Raw genomic sequence first — 18742 nt, 5'->3', positions numbered from 1 at the left:
TTAGGTCATCTGGTCTCAGACGGCAGCCTTAAGGCCGACCCCGCGAAGATAGAGGCCATGATCTCGTGGCCAACACCAAAAACAGTCAAACAACTGCGAGGGTTTTTAGGTTTAACAGGGTACTACAGACGTTTTATTGCTAAGTATGCCATGATCGCAGCACCCCTAACCGACCTGTTAAAGAAAGAAGCATTTGTGTGGTCGGAGGCAGGAGAGGCCGCGTTCGTGGCTCTCAAAGAGGCCATGACAACGGCTCCGGTCTTGAGCTTACCGGACTTTGATAAACAGTTTTGCGTCGAGACGGACGCTTCGGATGTCGGCATAGGGGCGGTGTTGATCCAAGATAAACATCCCATCGCCTATTTCAGTAAAAAGCTTGGGCCACGTCGTCGGGTCGCCTCGACATATCATAAGGAGCTTTACGCCATAGTGGAAGCAGTGCAGAAATGGCGCCAATATCTCCTCGGCCGAGAGTTTATTATCCGAAGCGACCAGAAGAGCTTAAAGGATCTACTGCAACAAGTAGTGCAAACCCCGGATCAGCATCTTTATATCAGGAAATTGATGGGGTTTAAATTCAGTATCGAATACAAGAAAGGGAGCACCAACAAAGCAGCGGACGCCCTCTCGAGACGTGACGACGATCGGGAACTCGCTTCTGACCGGGACCCATCCGAATCCGTTCCCGAGACAGAACAGGGGCAGCAGTCCGTGGCTGCTTTATTCGCGGCAATGACCCATCCTATCCCGGAGGTGATGCAGCAACTGCGGGAGGAGACCGCGAAGCTGCCGGATCTGCAGGCCCTGGTAGCACAGATCGCGGCGCACACGGCCCCCGCGCACCTGTCCCTCGTCGACGGGCTGGTCTATTTCAATCGTCGGATCCTCCTTAGTCCGGATTCAAAGCTGAAACGAACTTTGCTAACAGAACATCACTGTACCCCAATGGCGGGACATCCGGGCAATGACCGCACCTTCCGTCTCCTATCAGCAGGCTTTTATTGGCCGAGGATGCGCAAGGATGTCAAAAGATTCGTCGATGCTTGTGCCGTCTGTCAATCCACCAAGTATTCGACCCAAAAGCCAGCAGGTTTGTTGCAACCGCTGCCAATCCCGTCGCAGGTATGGGAAGACGTATCGATGGACTTTATTACCGGTCTGCCGCCATCAAAAGGATACACAACGATTATGGTCGTGGTGGACCGCCTATCCAAGTATGCACACTTCGCCCCATTGCCGGCTAAGTTTGACGCCTTGCGGGTCACACATCTCTTCATCACTACAGTGGTCCGACATCATGGGTTTCCAAGGACCTTGGTCTCGGATAGAGACTCCGTCTTCTTGAATGCTACATGGGAGGAAATGCTTCGCTTGAGTGGAACGAAATTGCACTTCTCAACGGCATATCATCCCCAATCGGATGGACAGACAGAGGTTCGGAATCGCGGCCTCGAGCAGTACCTTCGGGCATTTGCTGCAGATCGGCCGTCTAAGTGGGGCAATTTCCTTCCGTGGGCTGAACTCGCACTAAATTGCTTCCACCATGCAGCTCTAGGTACTTCTCCATTCCGAGCACTATATGGTCGGGAGCCGCCGCTGCTGGTAGCCTCCCTGCCATCAGCTGCCACGCCTCCTAAAGTGGCGGATTTAATTCAGCAACGCAGGCAGTTGCTTACCGAGTTGAGGGCGAATTTGGTTAAGGCTCAACAAAGGATGTGCGAGGAAGCAAACAAGCACAGGAGACATGTGAAGTTTGAGGTTGGGGACTTGGTGTGGCTGAAGCTCCAGCCTTATCGCCAACACTCCGTGGCCAAACCGCTCTCGGCCAAGTTATCCAAGCGCTTCTACGGCCCCTTTGAAGTGTTACAGCGTGTGGGGCCAGTTGCTTACCGTCTCAAGCTGCCGGAAGGGAGTAGAATTCACGACGTTTTCCATGTCAGTTTGCTACGTGAATTCGTCGCGGGTGATGAGGAGTCGATCCCCCGCAGGGAGTTGCCAGAGGCGTTCGTGGGCAGCAGGCCAGTGGCGACACCTATAGCCATAGTGGATTCCCAGGTTATGTGGCACGAAGGGAAACCCACGGAGCACGTGTTGGTGCGATGGTCCGACGGGACGGACTCACCGTCGTGGGAGCCCGTCGACGTGGTCAAACGGCGTTTCCCGAATATTCCCCTTGAGGTCAAGGATTCTGCTAACCGGGGGGGAGTTGATAGGGATATCCCGACAACACAGGAAGAAGAACCACCCTCCGCGGATGTGGCCGCGGGTGTGAACGTACCGACGACAGCCCAGAGGCCCGGGAAACAGAGGCAGCAGAACAGAGACGTGACTAACAGGGAGGCAAGATCGTTGAGGCCAAGAGATCGCATCAAACCTCCGCACAGGCTGATCAATTACGTCGCGAAGTAGGAGACGTAATTAGATAGTAGAGTATTAGTTGTTTTGTTTATTCCTTGTCCTTTCCTTTTTCGTTATTATTAAGTAGTAATTATCGATTATTTTATTGTAATTGCGTCGGGCGATTTATAAGCCCCGTTCGGGTTTTCTTCGTTGATTCTTTCCCGAACGTTTAGGATAGGTCGAATCAACCCTAGGGTTTAGTATAAATAAGGCCACGCAGTTCATTATGAGACATCAATAAAAATCATATTTTTTCTGGCCCAACCGTGTGCAACAAGAAACGCAAAACCTATCGCTGACGACGAGACTCTCGCTCGCGTACAGCCGCCGCCGGAAACCACCGCCGACCCAGAACTCCTGGGCGCCGGATCGTTCCGACGTGTTTCTTGCTCGCTGAATTCTACGTTAGGAGATTTCCACTCTTAACAAGATGGTATTTGGTGAAGTGGGTTTCCCTCCTCACCTTGAAAAATTGGGAGAGAAGATTGTCAAAAAGTGTGAAGGTCTTCCACTTATGATAGTCACAGTTGCTGATCTCCTATCCAAAGAAGACAAGACACCAAAATTTTGGACCGAGGTAGCAGAGAAACAACATAATTCAGTCTTTGTGGATGCATATGATCAGATAGCAGAGGTACTTTTCCCAAGCTATGAATACTTAGATCAATATTTCAAAATGTTCTGTCTCTATTTGGGAGATTACCCTTCACACAACGATATCTACAGTAAGGAATTCATTCATCAGATAAATGCGGAGGGATTTTTTGAATCATATAGCGTGCACACTCTCTTTGAATATATAAATAAATGCTTGAATATGCTTTCTCATGTGTATCATCTTGTTCTACATGAAAGCAATATGAGTTCCTGGTTTTCAGAGAACAAGTTAAGCGTGCATTCTTGCTGGCAGCACCTGTGTAAGAAAGAAGCTAGTAAGATCATGTTTTTACATGTTATACAGTTGCGGTGATGTTATGAAAGACTAGCGTCGGTTGTGTGCGCATTGCAACACTTTATTTTCCTTCGAACAAGTGTATGATGCAATAAAAAGTGATTGTGCGTCCACTGCCCGTTCTCTACTTTGTTATGGTCCTTACCATGAATATCCAATTCCAATACATGCCATGGATTTCAAGTTGCTTAGGGTACTAAAAGCTGTTCAAGTTCGACTTTACCATATCCCACTTGAAATTATGAAACTAATTTGTCTAAAGTTTCTTTCCCTAACATGCAACAAAGAGCTCCCTGCTTCCATATCCAACCTTATTCAACTTCAATCGGAAGAGACCTACCAACCCCTAATTCTGATGCTACTTTAGAAAAGCTCTCTTGTCTTTATGGTGTTAGTGCAAAGAGTTGCACTAGAGAAATTCTGAAAAGAATCTCTAATTTAAACGTATTAAACATTGTGCTGGAGTTGAAGCCTTACGATGATGACGATGATATCAACCCACTGAGTGGCTTGGAATATATCTCAACAGAACTCCATAATTTGGAAATGCTTATCTATTTTGTGTCTAACCCTGAGATGAGGTATGAGTGTATGGTTCCTCTTTCAATGTTCTCATCAAGTTCGAAGAGGATGGGGTTGTGTGGCTTAGGGTGTTCATGGAAGCACATGAATGACATTGGTTCGCTGCTACCAAATCTTGAGAATCTCTCTTTAGAACACTATGCCTTTCGAGGCCCAGAGTGGGAGATAGAATCAGATTGTTTTTTGAAACTCGAGACACTTATAATTGAGGATAGTGATCTGGTGCGATGGATAGCTCAACAAGGAAGCCTCCCAAGGCTTGAGCTCCTAAGGGCATTGCTACAAATTACAACAACCCGATTGGGCACGTGATCCCTCAATGGTCTCAACGGCTGCAATCGAATTAGTTGAGTGCAATCCCTTAGTCGTCGCTTTTACCAAGCAATTCCCAGAATCTCTCTTTACAGTTCGTTGCCACTCTTCTTTTTGAGATGAGAAGTCGTTGCTAGACTCTCAACTTGGCTAACAGGTTCGACCCGCTAATACTTCCCTACTTACAGTTGACTGAATATGGAATTTATTGTGTTTTGCTATATTCTGTTACAGTGTATGCTGGTAATTAATCTTCTAGTTACTACTTTAGAATGAGAATTTAACATGTGAGTGTTGTTTAATTTAAATAACATGTCTACAAATTTTTAAGTGCTCACATCCTTTATTCAATTTTTGTTTTTAGGCAACTGAGAGAGAGAGAAAAAGGATGTCAAACGTTGTGTCAACGATTGTGAATTCTTGATTTTGTTGAGGATTCTGAAACCTCATGGCTGGATAATGTTTGAATATTTATGTAATGGTTAATTAAAGGGATTGTTGAAATTGTAATTTCTGTGATCAAGTTTGTGATTAGTGTTGCCCACGGTTCGAAAACCGGCGGTTCCGATTCGGAACCGCCGGTTCCGGTTTGGTGGAATTTGGAACCGGAACCGGACCATGAGGCTATTTCACGGTTCCGGGTCCGGTTCCAGTTCGAAAACCGGCGGTTCCGGTTCGATACCGCCGGTATTACGACGGTTTACACGGTTCTGGTTCTCGAACCGGCGGTTTCGTGGTTCGATTTATTTTATTTTATTTTATTTTATTTGAAATTTGAATTTGAATTTTCGGAAAACCGGCGGTTTTGGCGGAAATCCGCCGGAACCGCCGATTTCAACGACAAAACCGCCGGTTCGGTCAACAAACCGGCTGCGAAAAGCCGCGATATGTCACTTCGGGGTTCCGCACCACCACCAAAAAGCCACCGGTTTGCTGGTTAACCGCCGTTTTTCACGGTAAACCGCCGGTTTCCGGTCCAAAAACCGCCGGAACCGGCCGGTTTCAACGCATGAAAAAGCTATCCCGACTGACGCATTGGTTTCCGCGCCCAAACCATGAAACCGTCGGTTAACCGGCGGTTCGGTGACGGTTCTGGTTCGAAAATTCTTGAACCTGAACCGGACCGCGGTTCGAATTGCCACGGTTCCGGTTCGCCGATTAACCGCCGAAACCGGAACCGGTGGGCATCTCTATTTGTGATGAATGCTACTGTGTCATTGCTTAATCAATGTTGCTCAATGAGCTGATACATATACGCAGCATAGGAACAATCTAGAATACTACACTAATTTATGTAGTACAAGATAAACAAGATTACAAAGCTTAAACATAACAAACTCTACTAAACCACTTCCTAGCTTAAACATAACAAACTCTACTAAACCACTTCCTTCTTCAATCATTTGATCACCACGTCTCTCCAAGTACACAAGTGGTCCTGCGTCTTAGTTGTGCTCTCTGGTACAGTCACGAGCTCAGCTCGTGTGTTGGCTCTTGTGGAGGCAGCTTGCGTGGAGCTGTCACTTGCTTTCTCTCGTGCACAACACACATCTTCATTCTTGCATTTCTCGTTCAACAACTTCACATGACAACCAACAGCTTGGTCATCTCTGCAATCACTTCTAACATGAACTTGGCTTTGCACTTCAATGATTTACATGGTAATTCAGCTTTTGCTGCTTCTGCTGGTACGACATTTTTTACCTAGTTTTGTTTATTGAATTTGCTTAGTCACTTATATTTAGGAAGAGAGGGCCTCAAAGTTATGAGGTGAAGTAGGTATGTTGTACATGTATTTCCTGTATAGTCTTGTAAAATTCAAGAATTATCTTAGTTTTTTATTTTTTTTTTATTTTTATGTTATATATATATAGTATGTGCATAGCTGGCATATTTTCAATTATGAAACATGAATTAATGAATTATTATAATGCTACTATTGCATATTTACTAGTAAAACGACCTCAACCTCGCAGCTCAAGGGGATTTCTCAAAGACCCCATTCAGCCAAGCCAAAAACATCCTGAAGAGGCTGATTGAGGCTAAGCGATCGTACGAGACATCATGTGCACAAATGAATTACAAAACGAATTACATAGGAATGTCGATCAGGAAAATTCACTCGATTTCCGGTCAATAATAGTACTATCAAGCTATATAGTTATTGGTCGTTAATACAAATCTTTTTAAACATATGCAGCACTGGATCTCATTAACCACAAATACATCGACACGATCGTCGGAACCCTAACACTCGAACAAGCCACATTCCACTCCCACCTCAAAACCCCACCACCCATCATCTCCCTCTCCCCGGCCGCCTCACCTCCACCGCAACCTCCCCCGTCCTTCAAACAGATGACCCTCCCCGCGGCCCACCAAATCCAATGCATCGCCCATTTCCACTGGAAAAATCTCATCTCCATCTCCCAAGACCCAACCCTCTTCCTCCCCCTCTCCCGCGCTCTCCACGCCCTCGACATCTCCATCGAGCCCCACATGACCGCCACCGCCACATCCATCGAGAGCGAGCTAACAAAGATGATCGGCGCCACCAGCTCGAGGGTCTTCGTTGTCATGCATTGCTCTCTCGAATTCGCTGCGATCTTGTTTGAGAAAGCTTGGGTTTTGGGATTGATGGAGAAGGGCTACGTCTGGATCGTGGCGGAGGAGATCTCGAATGATACGATCCTCTATATCTTAGGAAATCACAATTATTTAGTTATCTTTTATTCCCCAAATCTTTTCCATATCTTTGTTTTCTTATTCAATAAGTTAGGTAGGTAGCATTCTAGTATTATAAATAGGAGAGCTTGTTATCATTTTATGGAATCAACGAATGAAATAGTATTTGCCCACAAAATTGTGAATTATTCTCTCAACCCTAGTTTAGCCGCTGCCCGACGGAGGAGTTCCGTGCACAGCACGAAACTAGAATCACCGCCGATCCTATCTCAGGACGCCGGAAGTTTGTCTAGATCGACGAGCAACCCGCAGCTGATCACTGTTAAGGAATTGAGTCCTTAACATCTGGTGCTTTCATTGAGAGCTGACCCTCCCACCATCTCGAATCAAAGCTCCACTGCTGCCCGACGGAAAACACTCCACGCACAGCACCTGCTTTGGTTGCCGAGTCCAGCCTGTCCGTCGAGCTCTAGCCGCCGGACAATCCTACTTCTGCAAAGCCCAACGGGAAGGATTCCTGCGTGCCGCGTTGAAGTCAGACCATTATCCATAACCCATACCTCACCCTCTTCATCCAATTCATCCAAAAAAAAAGGAAGAAAACCACCAAACAGAAGCTTCTCCATTCCTTAGTAGAAAACATCCTATCTTCAGTCCGTCAACATGTCATACGACTATGCCGGCTATCAACGTTATCATCGCTTGTCCTATGATCAACCACCACCCAGGTACAGGCGTGAAACCTACGGTCCGCCGCAACCTCACCGAATGGGGTCTGTCCTGACGCGCCGCCCCACTTGTTGGGATCCGCCCCGACAACGAACCGATAACTGTTATCCACCACCGTATCGTGATCCAGATATGGTCCCGGATTCATACGTCGAGCCGCGAAACTCCTACCCCCGAAATCGCCCAGGGTAGCCTCAATATCACCCTCGTCCAGCCACCAAAGCGGAGGACCCGATTAACGCAAAGTTAGACCGCTTATTGGAAGCATTTGACAAGATAGAAACTTGGTTCGATGCCACAAATCGCCGATTTAGCAAATTCTGAACGTTACCGCAACCCGAGCCCGATCTTGATCAGCCCAATGTTTCTGTACCACTCCGAAAGATGGCATAGCCTCCATCAAGAAATAATGAGGCTTCTTTTGGGCCTTCGCGTTTAGTCCCCAATGAATCAATGGCTCCACCATGCCACTGCACCAAATCCGATCAAACCCCAGCGCGTCAGCCTTCGTGTTGGGAATCCTCTCTAATGGCCACCCCTGCTGTAGACCAGATCCACCAACCCTACCGGCCGCCACTGCCGCTGCCGCGATCAAATCACCCGCCGCAGCCGAGTCCAGCACAGCCCTTGGAGCTGCCGCCCTACTCCACTCCAGGCCCTTTCCAGCCCTTGCAACCGCTACCGGAGACAGCTCCATTGTTGGCCTCTAATCGTCTTCCGCAAGCTGCTGTCCCGAGCTCGAGGCCAAAGGAGTGGCAAATGAATATGCAAAAGGCTGGTGAGTAGGATAAATTCTTTTTTTGGTAAAGGACTTTAATTGAATTCTATTTTAATGAAGAGCATTACTTGTATTCCGCCTCAGGGAGTGACGCATAACTCTTATGCGTCACTAACAGAAAGACGCATAATCATTATGCGTCGATATTGAACGACGCATAATCATTATGCGTCGTTAGTTAATGACGCATAACCATTGTGCGTCGTTCATTAAAGACGCATAAAGCTTATGCGTCGTTAATTAGCGACGCATAACGCTTATGCGTCTTTCTTTAGCGACGCATAACGCTTATGCGTCTTTCTTTAGCGACGCATAATACTTATGCGTCGTTCGTTGAGTTTTAAACCGGGCAGAAGGCAGAATCAGCCAGAAACGAAAGAGCAGAAGCAGGGGACGAAACCAAACGCGACACAATCAAGCGATTTCCGACGAATCCGAGCAAAATCCGGCGAATTACCACCATTTTGCAACCATATTCCGGTAATTGTTCTTCAATTTGGCTAAATACATCCTTTAATGTTTAATTTGGGCAGGTTTTCCGTAATTTAGTAAAAGTAGGGTTTTTGATTAAATTGATGGATTTTTGGTATTTTTGTGTTGTTTTGTTGCATATAACTAGGGATTATGATGAAATTATGGGTTATGATGAAATTGATGGAATTTTTGGTCGACTTTCCGTAATTTGTGTATTTCATATGGATTTAATTTAGCAAAATTAGGGTTTATGATGAAATTGTTGGATTTGTTGGTCGATTTTCCGTAATTTGGGTATTTCATATGCATATAATTGAATGGGTAGAAGCAATTGATTAAGTTTTTGTAATTGTGCCCCTTTTGGTGGGCGATTTTATGTAATTTGGGTATTTCATATGCATATATTGTGCCCCTAAGTTACAATTTAGTTAGCTTGTTGATTGTTGAGTTGTTATGAAAAAAATTGAAGCATGGGTGAATGTTTCGAAGTAGATGGCATCTGCAAGTTCCGAACAACAGTTATGCTATGGACCTGAGGATCCAACACTACTGTTTCATCAGAACGAACACATTTCAAGCTCCTTGTTGGCGAATGGCACAGCAAATGTGTTGAGAAGTCGTAGGACGGAGAGTAAGGTGTGGGCATTGCCTATACATGAAAATGTGATGTATTGGCTAGGTGTATGGGGGTTCAGAGGCGTGGTTGAATGTGGAAGACCGATGAGGATGGACAATGAGCTAATAACTGCCTTGATCGAGCGCTGGAGGCCTGAGACACACTGTTTCCACCTTCCAGTTGGGGAAGTTACTGTTACCTTACAGGATGTGCAAAGCCTGTGGGGTTTGAGAGCAGACGGTCGTGCTTTCACTGGCCGTGACTACCCTGTTGGATTTGAAGATTGGTCCAGCAAGTGTAGAGATTTGTTGGGATGGATACCTGACTCAGAAACCGAAACGAAGCACGGTGGTTTGTTGATGACGTCTCTGATCCACCAAGCGACGATGCCGTTGGGTGATGGGCTGCCTGTGTATGCATACATTCAAAGAGCACGTATACATGCTCTGATCCTGTTAGGGGGGCTTATTTTACCGGACACCACAGGGTGCAAGGTCCCTGTTAAGGATCTCGATCCTCAACGTCGAATTTCCAATACAATCAAGAAACACACGTCGGAATTGTCGAGCGCCCAAGAACCTTGGGTCGGCGATTCTTCCAACGAAGGGCGGCTGGGCGCGAGATCGTTCTCGTCGGCAGCCTTAGGAGAGGTTTCTTGTTTGATAAGCTATTGAGCCAAAGTTAATATTATTCCTTCATGATCGTTTGCTAACACAATGGCTCTATTTATATCTTAACCCTAGGGTTGGTTCGACCTAATCCTAATACGTTCGGGAAAGAACCAACTAAGAAAACCCGAACGGGGCTTATAATTCGCCCGACTCAATTGTCACAAAAATAATAATAATATTCCAAAAATAGAAGAAACAATAAAGACGTAAATAAAGAAAATAAAGAAGTCTACTCCTAATCGATCGCGGACACGCGAGCCTAATCCCCGAGCCTCTGCGGTGGTCTAATTCGGTTTCTTGGCCTCAACGACCTCGTCGTTGCTGCTGTGCTCGGGTTCAGCTGTCGGCGCGTGGGCGACTCGATAACAGCCTCTCGTTCCACTATGCTCTGTTCCTGCTCAGCCTCGTGCTCCCCCTGCTCCGAGGCGTCTATGCTCTGCTCCTGCTCAGCCGAACGCACCTGCTGCTCCGAGGCGATGCTCGTATCAACTCCCCCCTCCTTAACAACATCCTTGTCCTCAAGGTTGAGGTTCGAAAAATGCCTGCGAATATCGTCCAAAGGTTCCCACGATGGAGAGTCTGTACCATCCGACCATCGCACAAGAACATGTTCCCGCGCCTTTCCCTCGTGCCATATAATCTGGCTGTCGACCAAGGCCACCGGGTAAACGACCGGCCGACCCCCAACAAAATCCGACGGCAAGGGAACGTGCGTCATCGACCCCTCACCCGCCACAAATTCTCGCAGAAGGCTGACATGGAAGACGTCATGTATTCGGCTCCCCTCCGGCAGACGTAGTCGGTAAGCAACAGGGCCCACTCGTTGCAGCACCTCAAAAGGTCCGTAATATCGCCTCGCAAGCTTGGCCGAAAATGGCTTGGCCACCGAAAACTGGCGATAAGGCTATAATTTCAGCCACACCAAGTCTCCCTCCTCGAACTCCACGTGACGTCGGTGTTTATTTGCGGAATCCCGCATCCTTTGCTGGGCTCGTGCCAGATTATCGCGTAACTCGCGAAGCAACGACCCCCTTTGACGTATCAAATCTGCAACTTTCGGGGAGGTGGCAGCCGAAGGCGGGACCGCGACCAGTAGAGGCGGATCGCGACCATAAAGAGCTCGGAAAGGTGACGTCCCAAGTGCGGCGTGGTGGAAACAATTAGGAAGTCCACCCCTTGCACTGACAGCTTAGTACGGCGTGTGATGTGGGAGCAGATTATCGATGCGCCGTTGCCCACATACACACGGAACGGGCGAATAGGAGTGAGTGCTAACTGTAACTGCTTCGCCACTCGCGGGTGAAGGAAGTCATGTGTACTGCCCGTGTCTATAAGTATGCTCACCGTCGTTATCCCGATTGTACCCACTACATTGAAGGGACGAGATGTAGAGCCCCCTGCCAAGGACTGGAGGTGCGACAAATCCGCCGCTATAACCGTGTCACCCTCATCCTCGGCGTCCGATTCCCATTGACCAGCGTCGGGCTCGTCCTCGCCCACATAAGAAAGCATCTTCTGTTTGCACACGTGGCCGGGTGTCCACTTTTCTGGGCAATGATAGCATAGGCCCTTTCGGGAACGCTCCGACTTCTCCGCGTTCGACACCCGAATCGGTCTAAAGATTGGTTTTGCCGATTCCTTGGGGGACGGGTCCGCTTGCCCCCCTGCCGGGACTTGATTGGCCGAGGAAAATTGGGAATCCCGGTTCTGCCACTTACCCCGACTCGACGACTGCAGGCGCGCCTCGTGTGATGCCCCCAGCCGCAATGCCAACGCCATAGCCTCAGCCAGTGACCCTGGCTGTTGCAACTCCACTTTTTCCTGAAGAGGCTCCTTCAGGCCAGTTATAAAAATCGGGATCAGCGCCTCCTCGGACAGACCTTGAACTCTGTTAAGGTAGGGTTCAAACGCATCGTGATATTCAGCCACCGATCCCGTCTGAACCAATTTGGATAACGGACCAATACTGTTGCGAAAACTCTGTGGATCAAACCTGTGGCGCACGTCTTCTAAGAATTCCAGCCAAGTCACTACCGGATTGTTAGCTCGGTAATTAAAGATCCACTCGGCGGCCGGTGGTTGAAAAAGCATGACCACGTAGTGTAGGCGTTCAGAATCCGGCATCTGTAAGTGATCGAAATAATACTCAACGCGTGAAATCCAATTCGCTGCATCCGATCTGTCAAAGCGGGGCGCCTTCATGGAGAGATCCTTGGGTCTATCTGTCCTCGCCATGGGGTGAGCCGTGCGGGGTGCATCCCACGCGGTAGGTTGGCGATATCCCCGAAAACCCCGATCGATATCACCCCCGTAACGATCCCTCGGTCTGTCCCAACTTGTGCGCTGCCTGGTATCAGGCCGAACACGGGAGTCTATAGGATTGTAGTCGTTCGGCCCATAATTGTCGTCGCGCCTGAATCCAGCGAGCAACGCGCCCCGGCGGTTACGGATATCCCCACCACGGCCGTGCCTGCCATGGATGAAAGTCCAGGGGACACCCTCGTCCGCCATCCACTCCTCACACGGGGAACGATTCCCCTCCAAATCAACATCGTCTGAGAAGTAGGCAATTTCCGGCTCGGAGTTGCGCGGTGCCTCAATCTTGTCTACACGTCTGTTTGTCGCCTTCAAACTGCTTTCTAATTGATCAAATCGGGCCAGGAGTATCTCGAAGCCGTTGGAAGGAAGAGTCGTCGCCCCTGCGACGTCTTGCGGCGGATCGCCGTCTGCGTGGGTCTCACGCTGCTGTTGTCGCGGCTGACCGTCGCTGCGACGATTGAATGTTGATGCACGGCGCGACGGGTCGCCGATCAGTAACTGTGCGTTGCCTCCGGTGAGGAGGCCCGCGGGTGGAATTAGGTTCTCCGAGCCCTCCATGGAGAGTACGCAATGAAAGACACCAGTTGTTAAGGATCTCGATCCTCAACGTCGAATTTCCAATACAATCAAGAAACACACGTCGGAATTGTCGAGCGCCCAAGAACCTTGGGTCGGCGATTCTTCCAACGAAGGGCGGCTGGGCGCGAGATCGTTCTCGTCGGCAGCCTTAGGAGAGGTTTCTTGTTTGATAAGCTATTGAGCCAAAGTTAATATTATTCCTTCATGATCGTTTGCTAACACAATGGCTCTATTTATATCTAAACCCTAGGGTTGGTTCGACCTAATCCTAATACGTTCGGGAAAGAACCAACTAAGAAAACCCGAACGGGGCTTATAATTCGCCCGACTCAATTGTCACAAAAATAATAATAATATTCCAAAAATAGAAGAAACAATAAAGACGTAAATAAAGAAAATAAAGAAGTCTACTCCTAATCGATCGCGGACACGCGAGCCTAATCCCCGAGCCTCTGCGGTGGTCTAATTCGGTTTCTTGGCCTCAACGACCTCGTCGTTGCTGCTGTGCTCGGGTTCAGCTGTCGGCGCGTTGGCGACTCGATAACAGCCTCTCGTTCCACTATGCTCTGTTCCTGCTCAGCCTCGTGCTCCCCGTGCTCCGAGGCGTCTATGCTCTGCTCCTGCTCAGCCGAACGCACCTGCTGCTCCGAGGCGATGCTCGTATCAGTCCCCTTTATGTGGTTAAATGCCTTAGACGATCCGGAAGATGTGGCTAATATCAGTTGGGGTAGTGCTGCTTTAGCATACCTGTATCATTATTTGTGCGAGGCTTCTGTAGGCAGACAGAGAAGAGATGTGGGTGGACCTATGGTTCTCTTGCAGCTGTGGGCCTGGGAAAGAATGCCTACATTGAGGCCAGCCTTATTGATATCGCCTATGCACACGCCGTATACCCCGTGCGGAGCCAAGTAATGTTTTTGTTTAAATTAACTCACATAATTATGTGTTTTGTTGATAACTTTTGACATTAATATTATGTATAGGTGGCACAAAGTTACTGAAATTGGAAATGCTCCCCGACATTCAGTACCTCATTATCGTGATCAGTTATCACTGATTCGTCCTGGCCAGGTGAAATTTATTTGTGTTGTCTTAATTAATGAATTTACTTACTATAGTATGAAATTAATTGTGTTTTTTATTTTATTTGTTTGTAGTTTCTGTGGACACCCTATGCAGACTGTATCCTCCCTGAGTACTGCATTGATTCGACTGCATCCTACTTGTGCGATACTTATTTGGGGTGCTGGTCATTTGTCAAGGCACACGAGGCTGGACGCGTTTCTCGACAATTTAACCGCTACCAGCGTATTCCTCAGTACTGTGATAGGATGCTACATAGCTCCGGCCATTTGAGTAAAAGTCATCGCCGTGGGAGGAAGGGCGCTGATTGGGCTAAGGTACATAAGTTCTTCATTGATGAATGGGACTTGCGCCACGACAGGTTCCAAGCAACTTTTGACCAATCAACGGCGACAATGGATGGTCGCATTAATCCGGGCAATATGGCGTGGTACAATAGGATCACCGTGTCGTACCTAGTTCAACCTGGGACACAATCAACTGAAGGGATGAACGAGGCAGCCTCTTCTAATTTATTGGCGGTATGTGATGTTTTTGTATATAAAAATGTCTTTAGTTTAAAGTTTGTATTGCTCCACGTGGTATGATGTCATTTGTATTTTTGTTATCTAGGTTGAGACCCTTCAGGGGATATGGCATTTGACCTCTGAGCATGACACAGACCCTCGGTTACGGCAGATTCGAGAAATGGCTGCTTCGGCACTTCGTGCGATGAACCATGCTGATGCGATGGAGTATCCATCTTCTCAACGGCAAAATGTGGTCGTGCCGCCACGCCCACCAACTTCTCTTCGTCATGGACTGCCGGGTGTCCGGACGGGTGGGCACGGGATTACACGACAGCATAGGTTGGCGCAGCAGCAGCAACCGCAACCTGAGTATGCGGTACCAGAGCCCTTGAGTCCGGAGTACGATCCCCCAGGATGGTCTCAGTTGAGTGGTGCAAGCATTGAGCCCTCGCAATGGGGAGCACGCACGTCATGTGATTCATTCTTTGGAGGTGTGTCTGATTGGGATGCATCTCAACAAGGACGTGATACGTACTTTCAGAATTATCAATTTATGGATCGTGTGGGGGAAGAAGAGGGTCGGGAAGAAGAGGGTCCGGAGGAAGAGGGTCCGGAAGAAGAGGGCGGGGAGGAACATGACGAAGTAATATTCCGACCACCGACCGCGGGATCCTCACGATCATCAAGTACGATTGGGCGGGCTATGCAGAATGTATTCAGGGGCTTCTCAACAAGGAAGAATAAAGGGAAGGCTCCGACAAAGTTCACGCCTCCATCTAGATAGATTTCAGTCATATGTTGGTATTTGTGTCTATTGAAACAGGTTGTGGTCGTAAGTTGATTTTTGAACAGTTTTTATGTGATGAAAAATAGGATAAAGCTCCATGTTTTCTATGGTGGAATGAACAGTATTATGATTTTGATAAACAAATATAAACGAATACCAACATATGACCGAGCGAAGTATTATGATTTTGATACATCAGTATTATGATTTTGATATAAAATTCGGTTACAAATATAAACAAATACCAAATATAAACCGTATTATGATTTTGATAAAAAATTTTGAAACATAAAATCGCCCGACCGGGTGAAGTTTCTGGACTCAACAGTGCTGAACGACATTGCTTTGGTGACGCATAACTCTTATGCGTCGTTACTTGGTGACGCATAACTCTTATGCGCCGTTACTTGGTGACGCATAACAGTTATGCGTCGTTCTTTGGTAACGCATAAGCATTATGCGTCGTTCATTGGTGACGCATAATGCTTATGCGTCACCAGGTGAATTTCGTTTCACCTTTTAAGTCCAGAAACATTTCGTTTCACATTTTTGAACATTTTTGCCGGGTTGTGTGTGGATTTTTGAAACACATAATGTTACAAAATTTTTAGTCCAGACATAATAAAACACATCATAACTGTCGACAACATCTCACAAATGTTGATACATACATAACATCTCAAATACACAACGCCATGACTTTACTGAACGGCACCGGCTGAGCAATTTCTTCGGTCATGCCCCTCTATCCCGCAATTTCTGCAACGGCGGGGAGCTCTCGGTTCATCTTCCTCCTGGACATCCATTTGATTAAGTATCCTCCTTCTTCTAACTCGACCACGCGTTCTAGGAATCAACTGCTGAGGGGTGATGCACAATTTCCATGAAGGTGCAACCCAATACACTTCATGTCTTGGTGCATCAAATGAAACTTCACTATAGTACTGTGATCTCCATGTACCTAGGTAGTACTTCTCATCTATGAGGTCAATCATAACATGACCTCTGTCTCTAGCAACCGCACAAGCATGCGAACAAGGGATTCTCCACATCTGCCACTTACCACAACTGCAACTCGATTCCAAATACCTGACTATTTGAACATTGTTGCCCTTTGACACTCCTTGTACGATTCTTCCTCGAGTTCGGACATGGTACTTCCCTATATCTCGGTCAATGACAGTGATGTAATGTTTTCGCCCCTTTGAGTCATTCTTAGCAAGTCTGTCCCTCGCCCATGGGGTTAGTTCATCTTCGGTGTGTTCTATTGTTGTCTTCTTCTCCACCCACCATTTTACCGTCCTCCAAAATGTCAAATCAACCAACGCTCTAATCGGCAACTCTCTCACACCCCTCAAGACGTTATTGTAGCACTCCGACATGTTTGTGGTGGCCACCCCCACCTAAGTCCACCATTGTAGCACAGTGACCAACATTCTTTTGTAATCCTATTCAGCATTCGAACCGCACCACTGTTGACATCATATAGTGCTCGACGTCTTCTGGCAAATTTACGTTCCTGAGAACTGACCCCCAACTTCCATATAATGGCCTTCACATTGGGGCCCTTGGGCTTCTTCAACACATTTGCCCTCACATGAAGCAAACAAAATTTGTGGTGTATCTGCGGGGCCCTAGTCATGATTTCAGACTCCATTGCATTCAAGAGTCCTTTATGCCTATCTGATATAATGCACACCTCTCTCTCGTATTTCACTACATGAGTTCTGACATGATCCAAAAACCACGACCAACTGTCATTGATTTCTTCATCCACCACAGCATATGCAATAGACAAGTATGTCTTGTTAGCATCAAAACCACAAGCAACAAGCAACTTACCTTTAAATCTTCCTCGGAGGTGAGTCCGGTGCGGCCTTCTGGAACGCATGTATTGCAGGCCCAAATGCCCAGAAAACATAGTTGAACACCATTGTACGCCTCTGACTCAACAGATCGTTATGCTTCCACTCAACAATTGTGCCCATATTCTGTGACTGGAGTTCAAACATGTAGCTTGGCAACTGCCTAAACGATTCCTCCCATCCACCGTATACAAACTCTATAGCCTTTCTCTTTGCATACCACGCCTTCTTATAACTGATTAACACACCAAATCTGTCTTGAATATCAGTTATTATTGAGAAGACCTTGAAATCGGCACATTGTCGCACATGATGTCGAATCAACAGAGCTATCATTGGGGATGAAAAGTTAGCATGATCTCTATTAGCACGATGGCCTATACAGGTATGTCGATTCTTCCACTTCCTAACTTCCCACATATCGTCATGCGACCTTTGTGTAACTGAAACCTCCCACTTACATTCCCTCGCCTTTTCAGCGTCGGTGGTGCTGATGATGTGATACGAGTAGTCCTTTAGTTTAGATATATTTTATCTTCCATATCTTTTGTTTAGTTATCTTTTGATTCCTAGTATCTTTTCGTATCTTGTTTTCTTGTTCCCTAAGCTAGTATTCTAGTATTATAAATAGGGCTAAGTTGTTATCATTTTAATAATTCAATGAATATATTATTTTCCACAAACTTGTCTTGAGTAACAAGAATATCATATTTCGTTTCCACATTGTTGTTCATCGGAGAACGTCCGAAAATCAGCAATTCGTGAGCTTTCCTTCGAGCACGTCGAAGGTTCGATCACCTTATCTCTCCGAGAAGTTAGCCATCCGGCCTCGTTACGGAGAACGTCCGTAACAACTGGTGCTTTCATCCAGAGCTCATCCTCCATCTTCGTTCATCCCTATTTCTCCAAATAAATCACAAATATTTCTTACCGCGCTTGCGGCTGAGAGTGACAACTGTGTATCTCATCGATCAATCGAAACCGCTTTCACTTCCGCGGCAGAGCGTCGAGATCTTTGCAACTACACCGGAGATACTGTATATCTCATCATGTCACGCAACTACACCGAAGTCGGACGGAGGGATCAAATCTGCATGCCGCCGAGTACAGATTACATTCGAGACATAGTGATACCTCCGTTAAAAGGCTCGACGCCACAAGAATTGATCGGCGATCCGTCGCATCGCTTGTCGGCGAACAACCGCCACCGCGATGGCCAACCGCGGCGGCCACTGCGCGATAATCCAAAGGCCAGAAATCCGCCGTGCGACGTTACAGGAACAACCGCGATTTCCTCCACCGGTTTGGAGAAGATCTTAGCGCGATTTGACAGAATGGAACGCAGGCTGGAGAAGTTGGAAGTGCCCGAACATGATCCACACTATTTCTCGGATGAAATTG

General features: G+C 47.2%; 1 protein-coding gene across 1 annotated transcript; it reads right to left on the bottom strand.

The window, feature by feature from the left end:
- Positions 1–16177: 16177 nt before the first annotated feature.
- Positions 16178–16858, bottom strand: LOC121762221. The gene has a single exon (XM_042158033.1). The coding sequence runs from the start codon at positions 16856–16858 to the stop codon at positions 16178–16180; it is 681 nt and encodes a 226-aa protein (XP_042013967.1).
- Positions 16859–18742: the final 1884 nt, after the last annotated feature.

This window comes from Salvia splendens, chromosome 13 (genome assembly GCF_004379255.2).
Source record: "Salvia splendens isolate huo1 chromosome 13, SspV2, whole genome shotgun sequence".
Classification (NCBI taxonomy): domain Eukaryota; kingdom Viridiplantae; phylum Streptophyta; class Magnoliopsida; order Lamiales; family Lamiaceae; genus Salvia; species Salvia splendens.
The sequence above is the reverse complement of the archived record's forward strand: the minus strand, read 5'-3'. Positions and strand labels throughout refer to the sequence as shown.

Excerpts from the sequence above, each read along its gene's own strand:
- LOC121762221 (XM_042158033.1), bottom strand. The coding sequence starts at position 16,858 with ATGTCGGAGTGCTACAATAACGTCTTGAGGGGTGTGAGAGAGTTGCCG.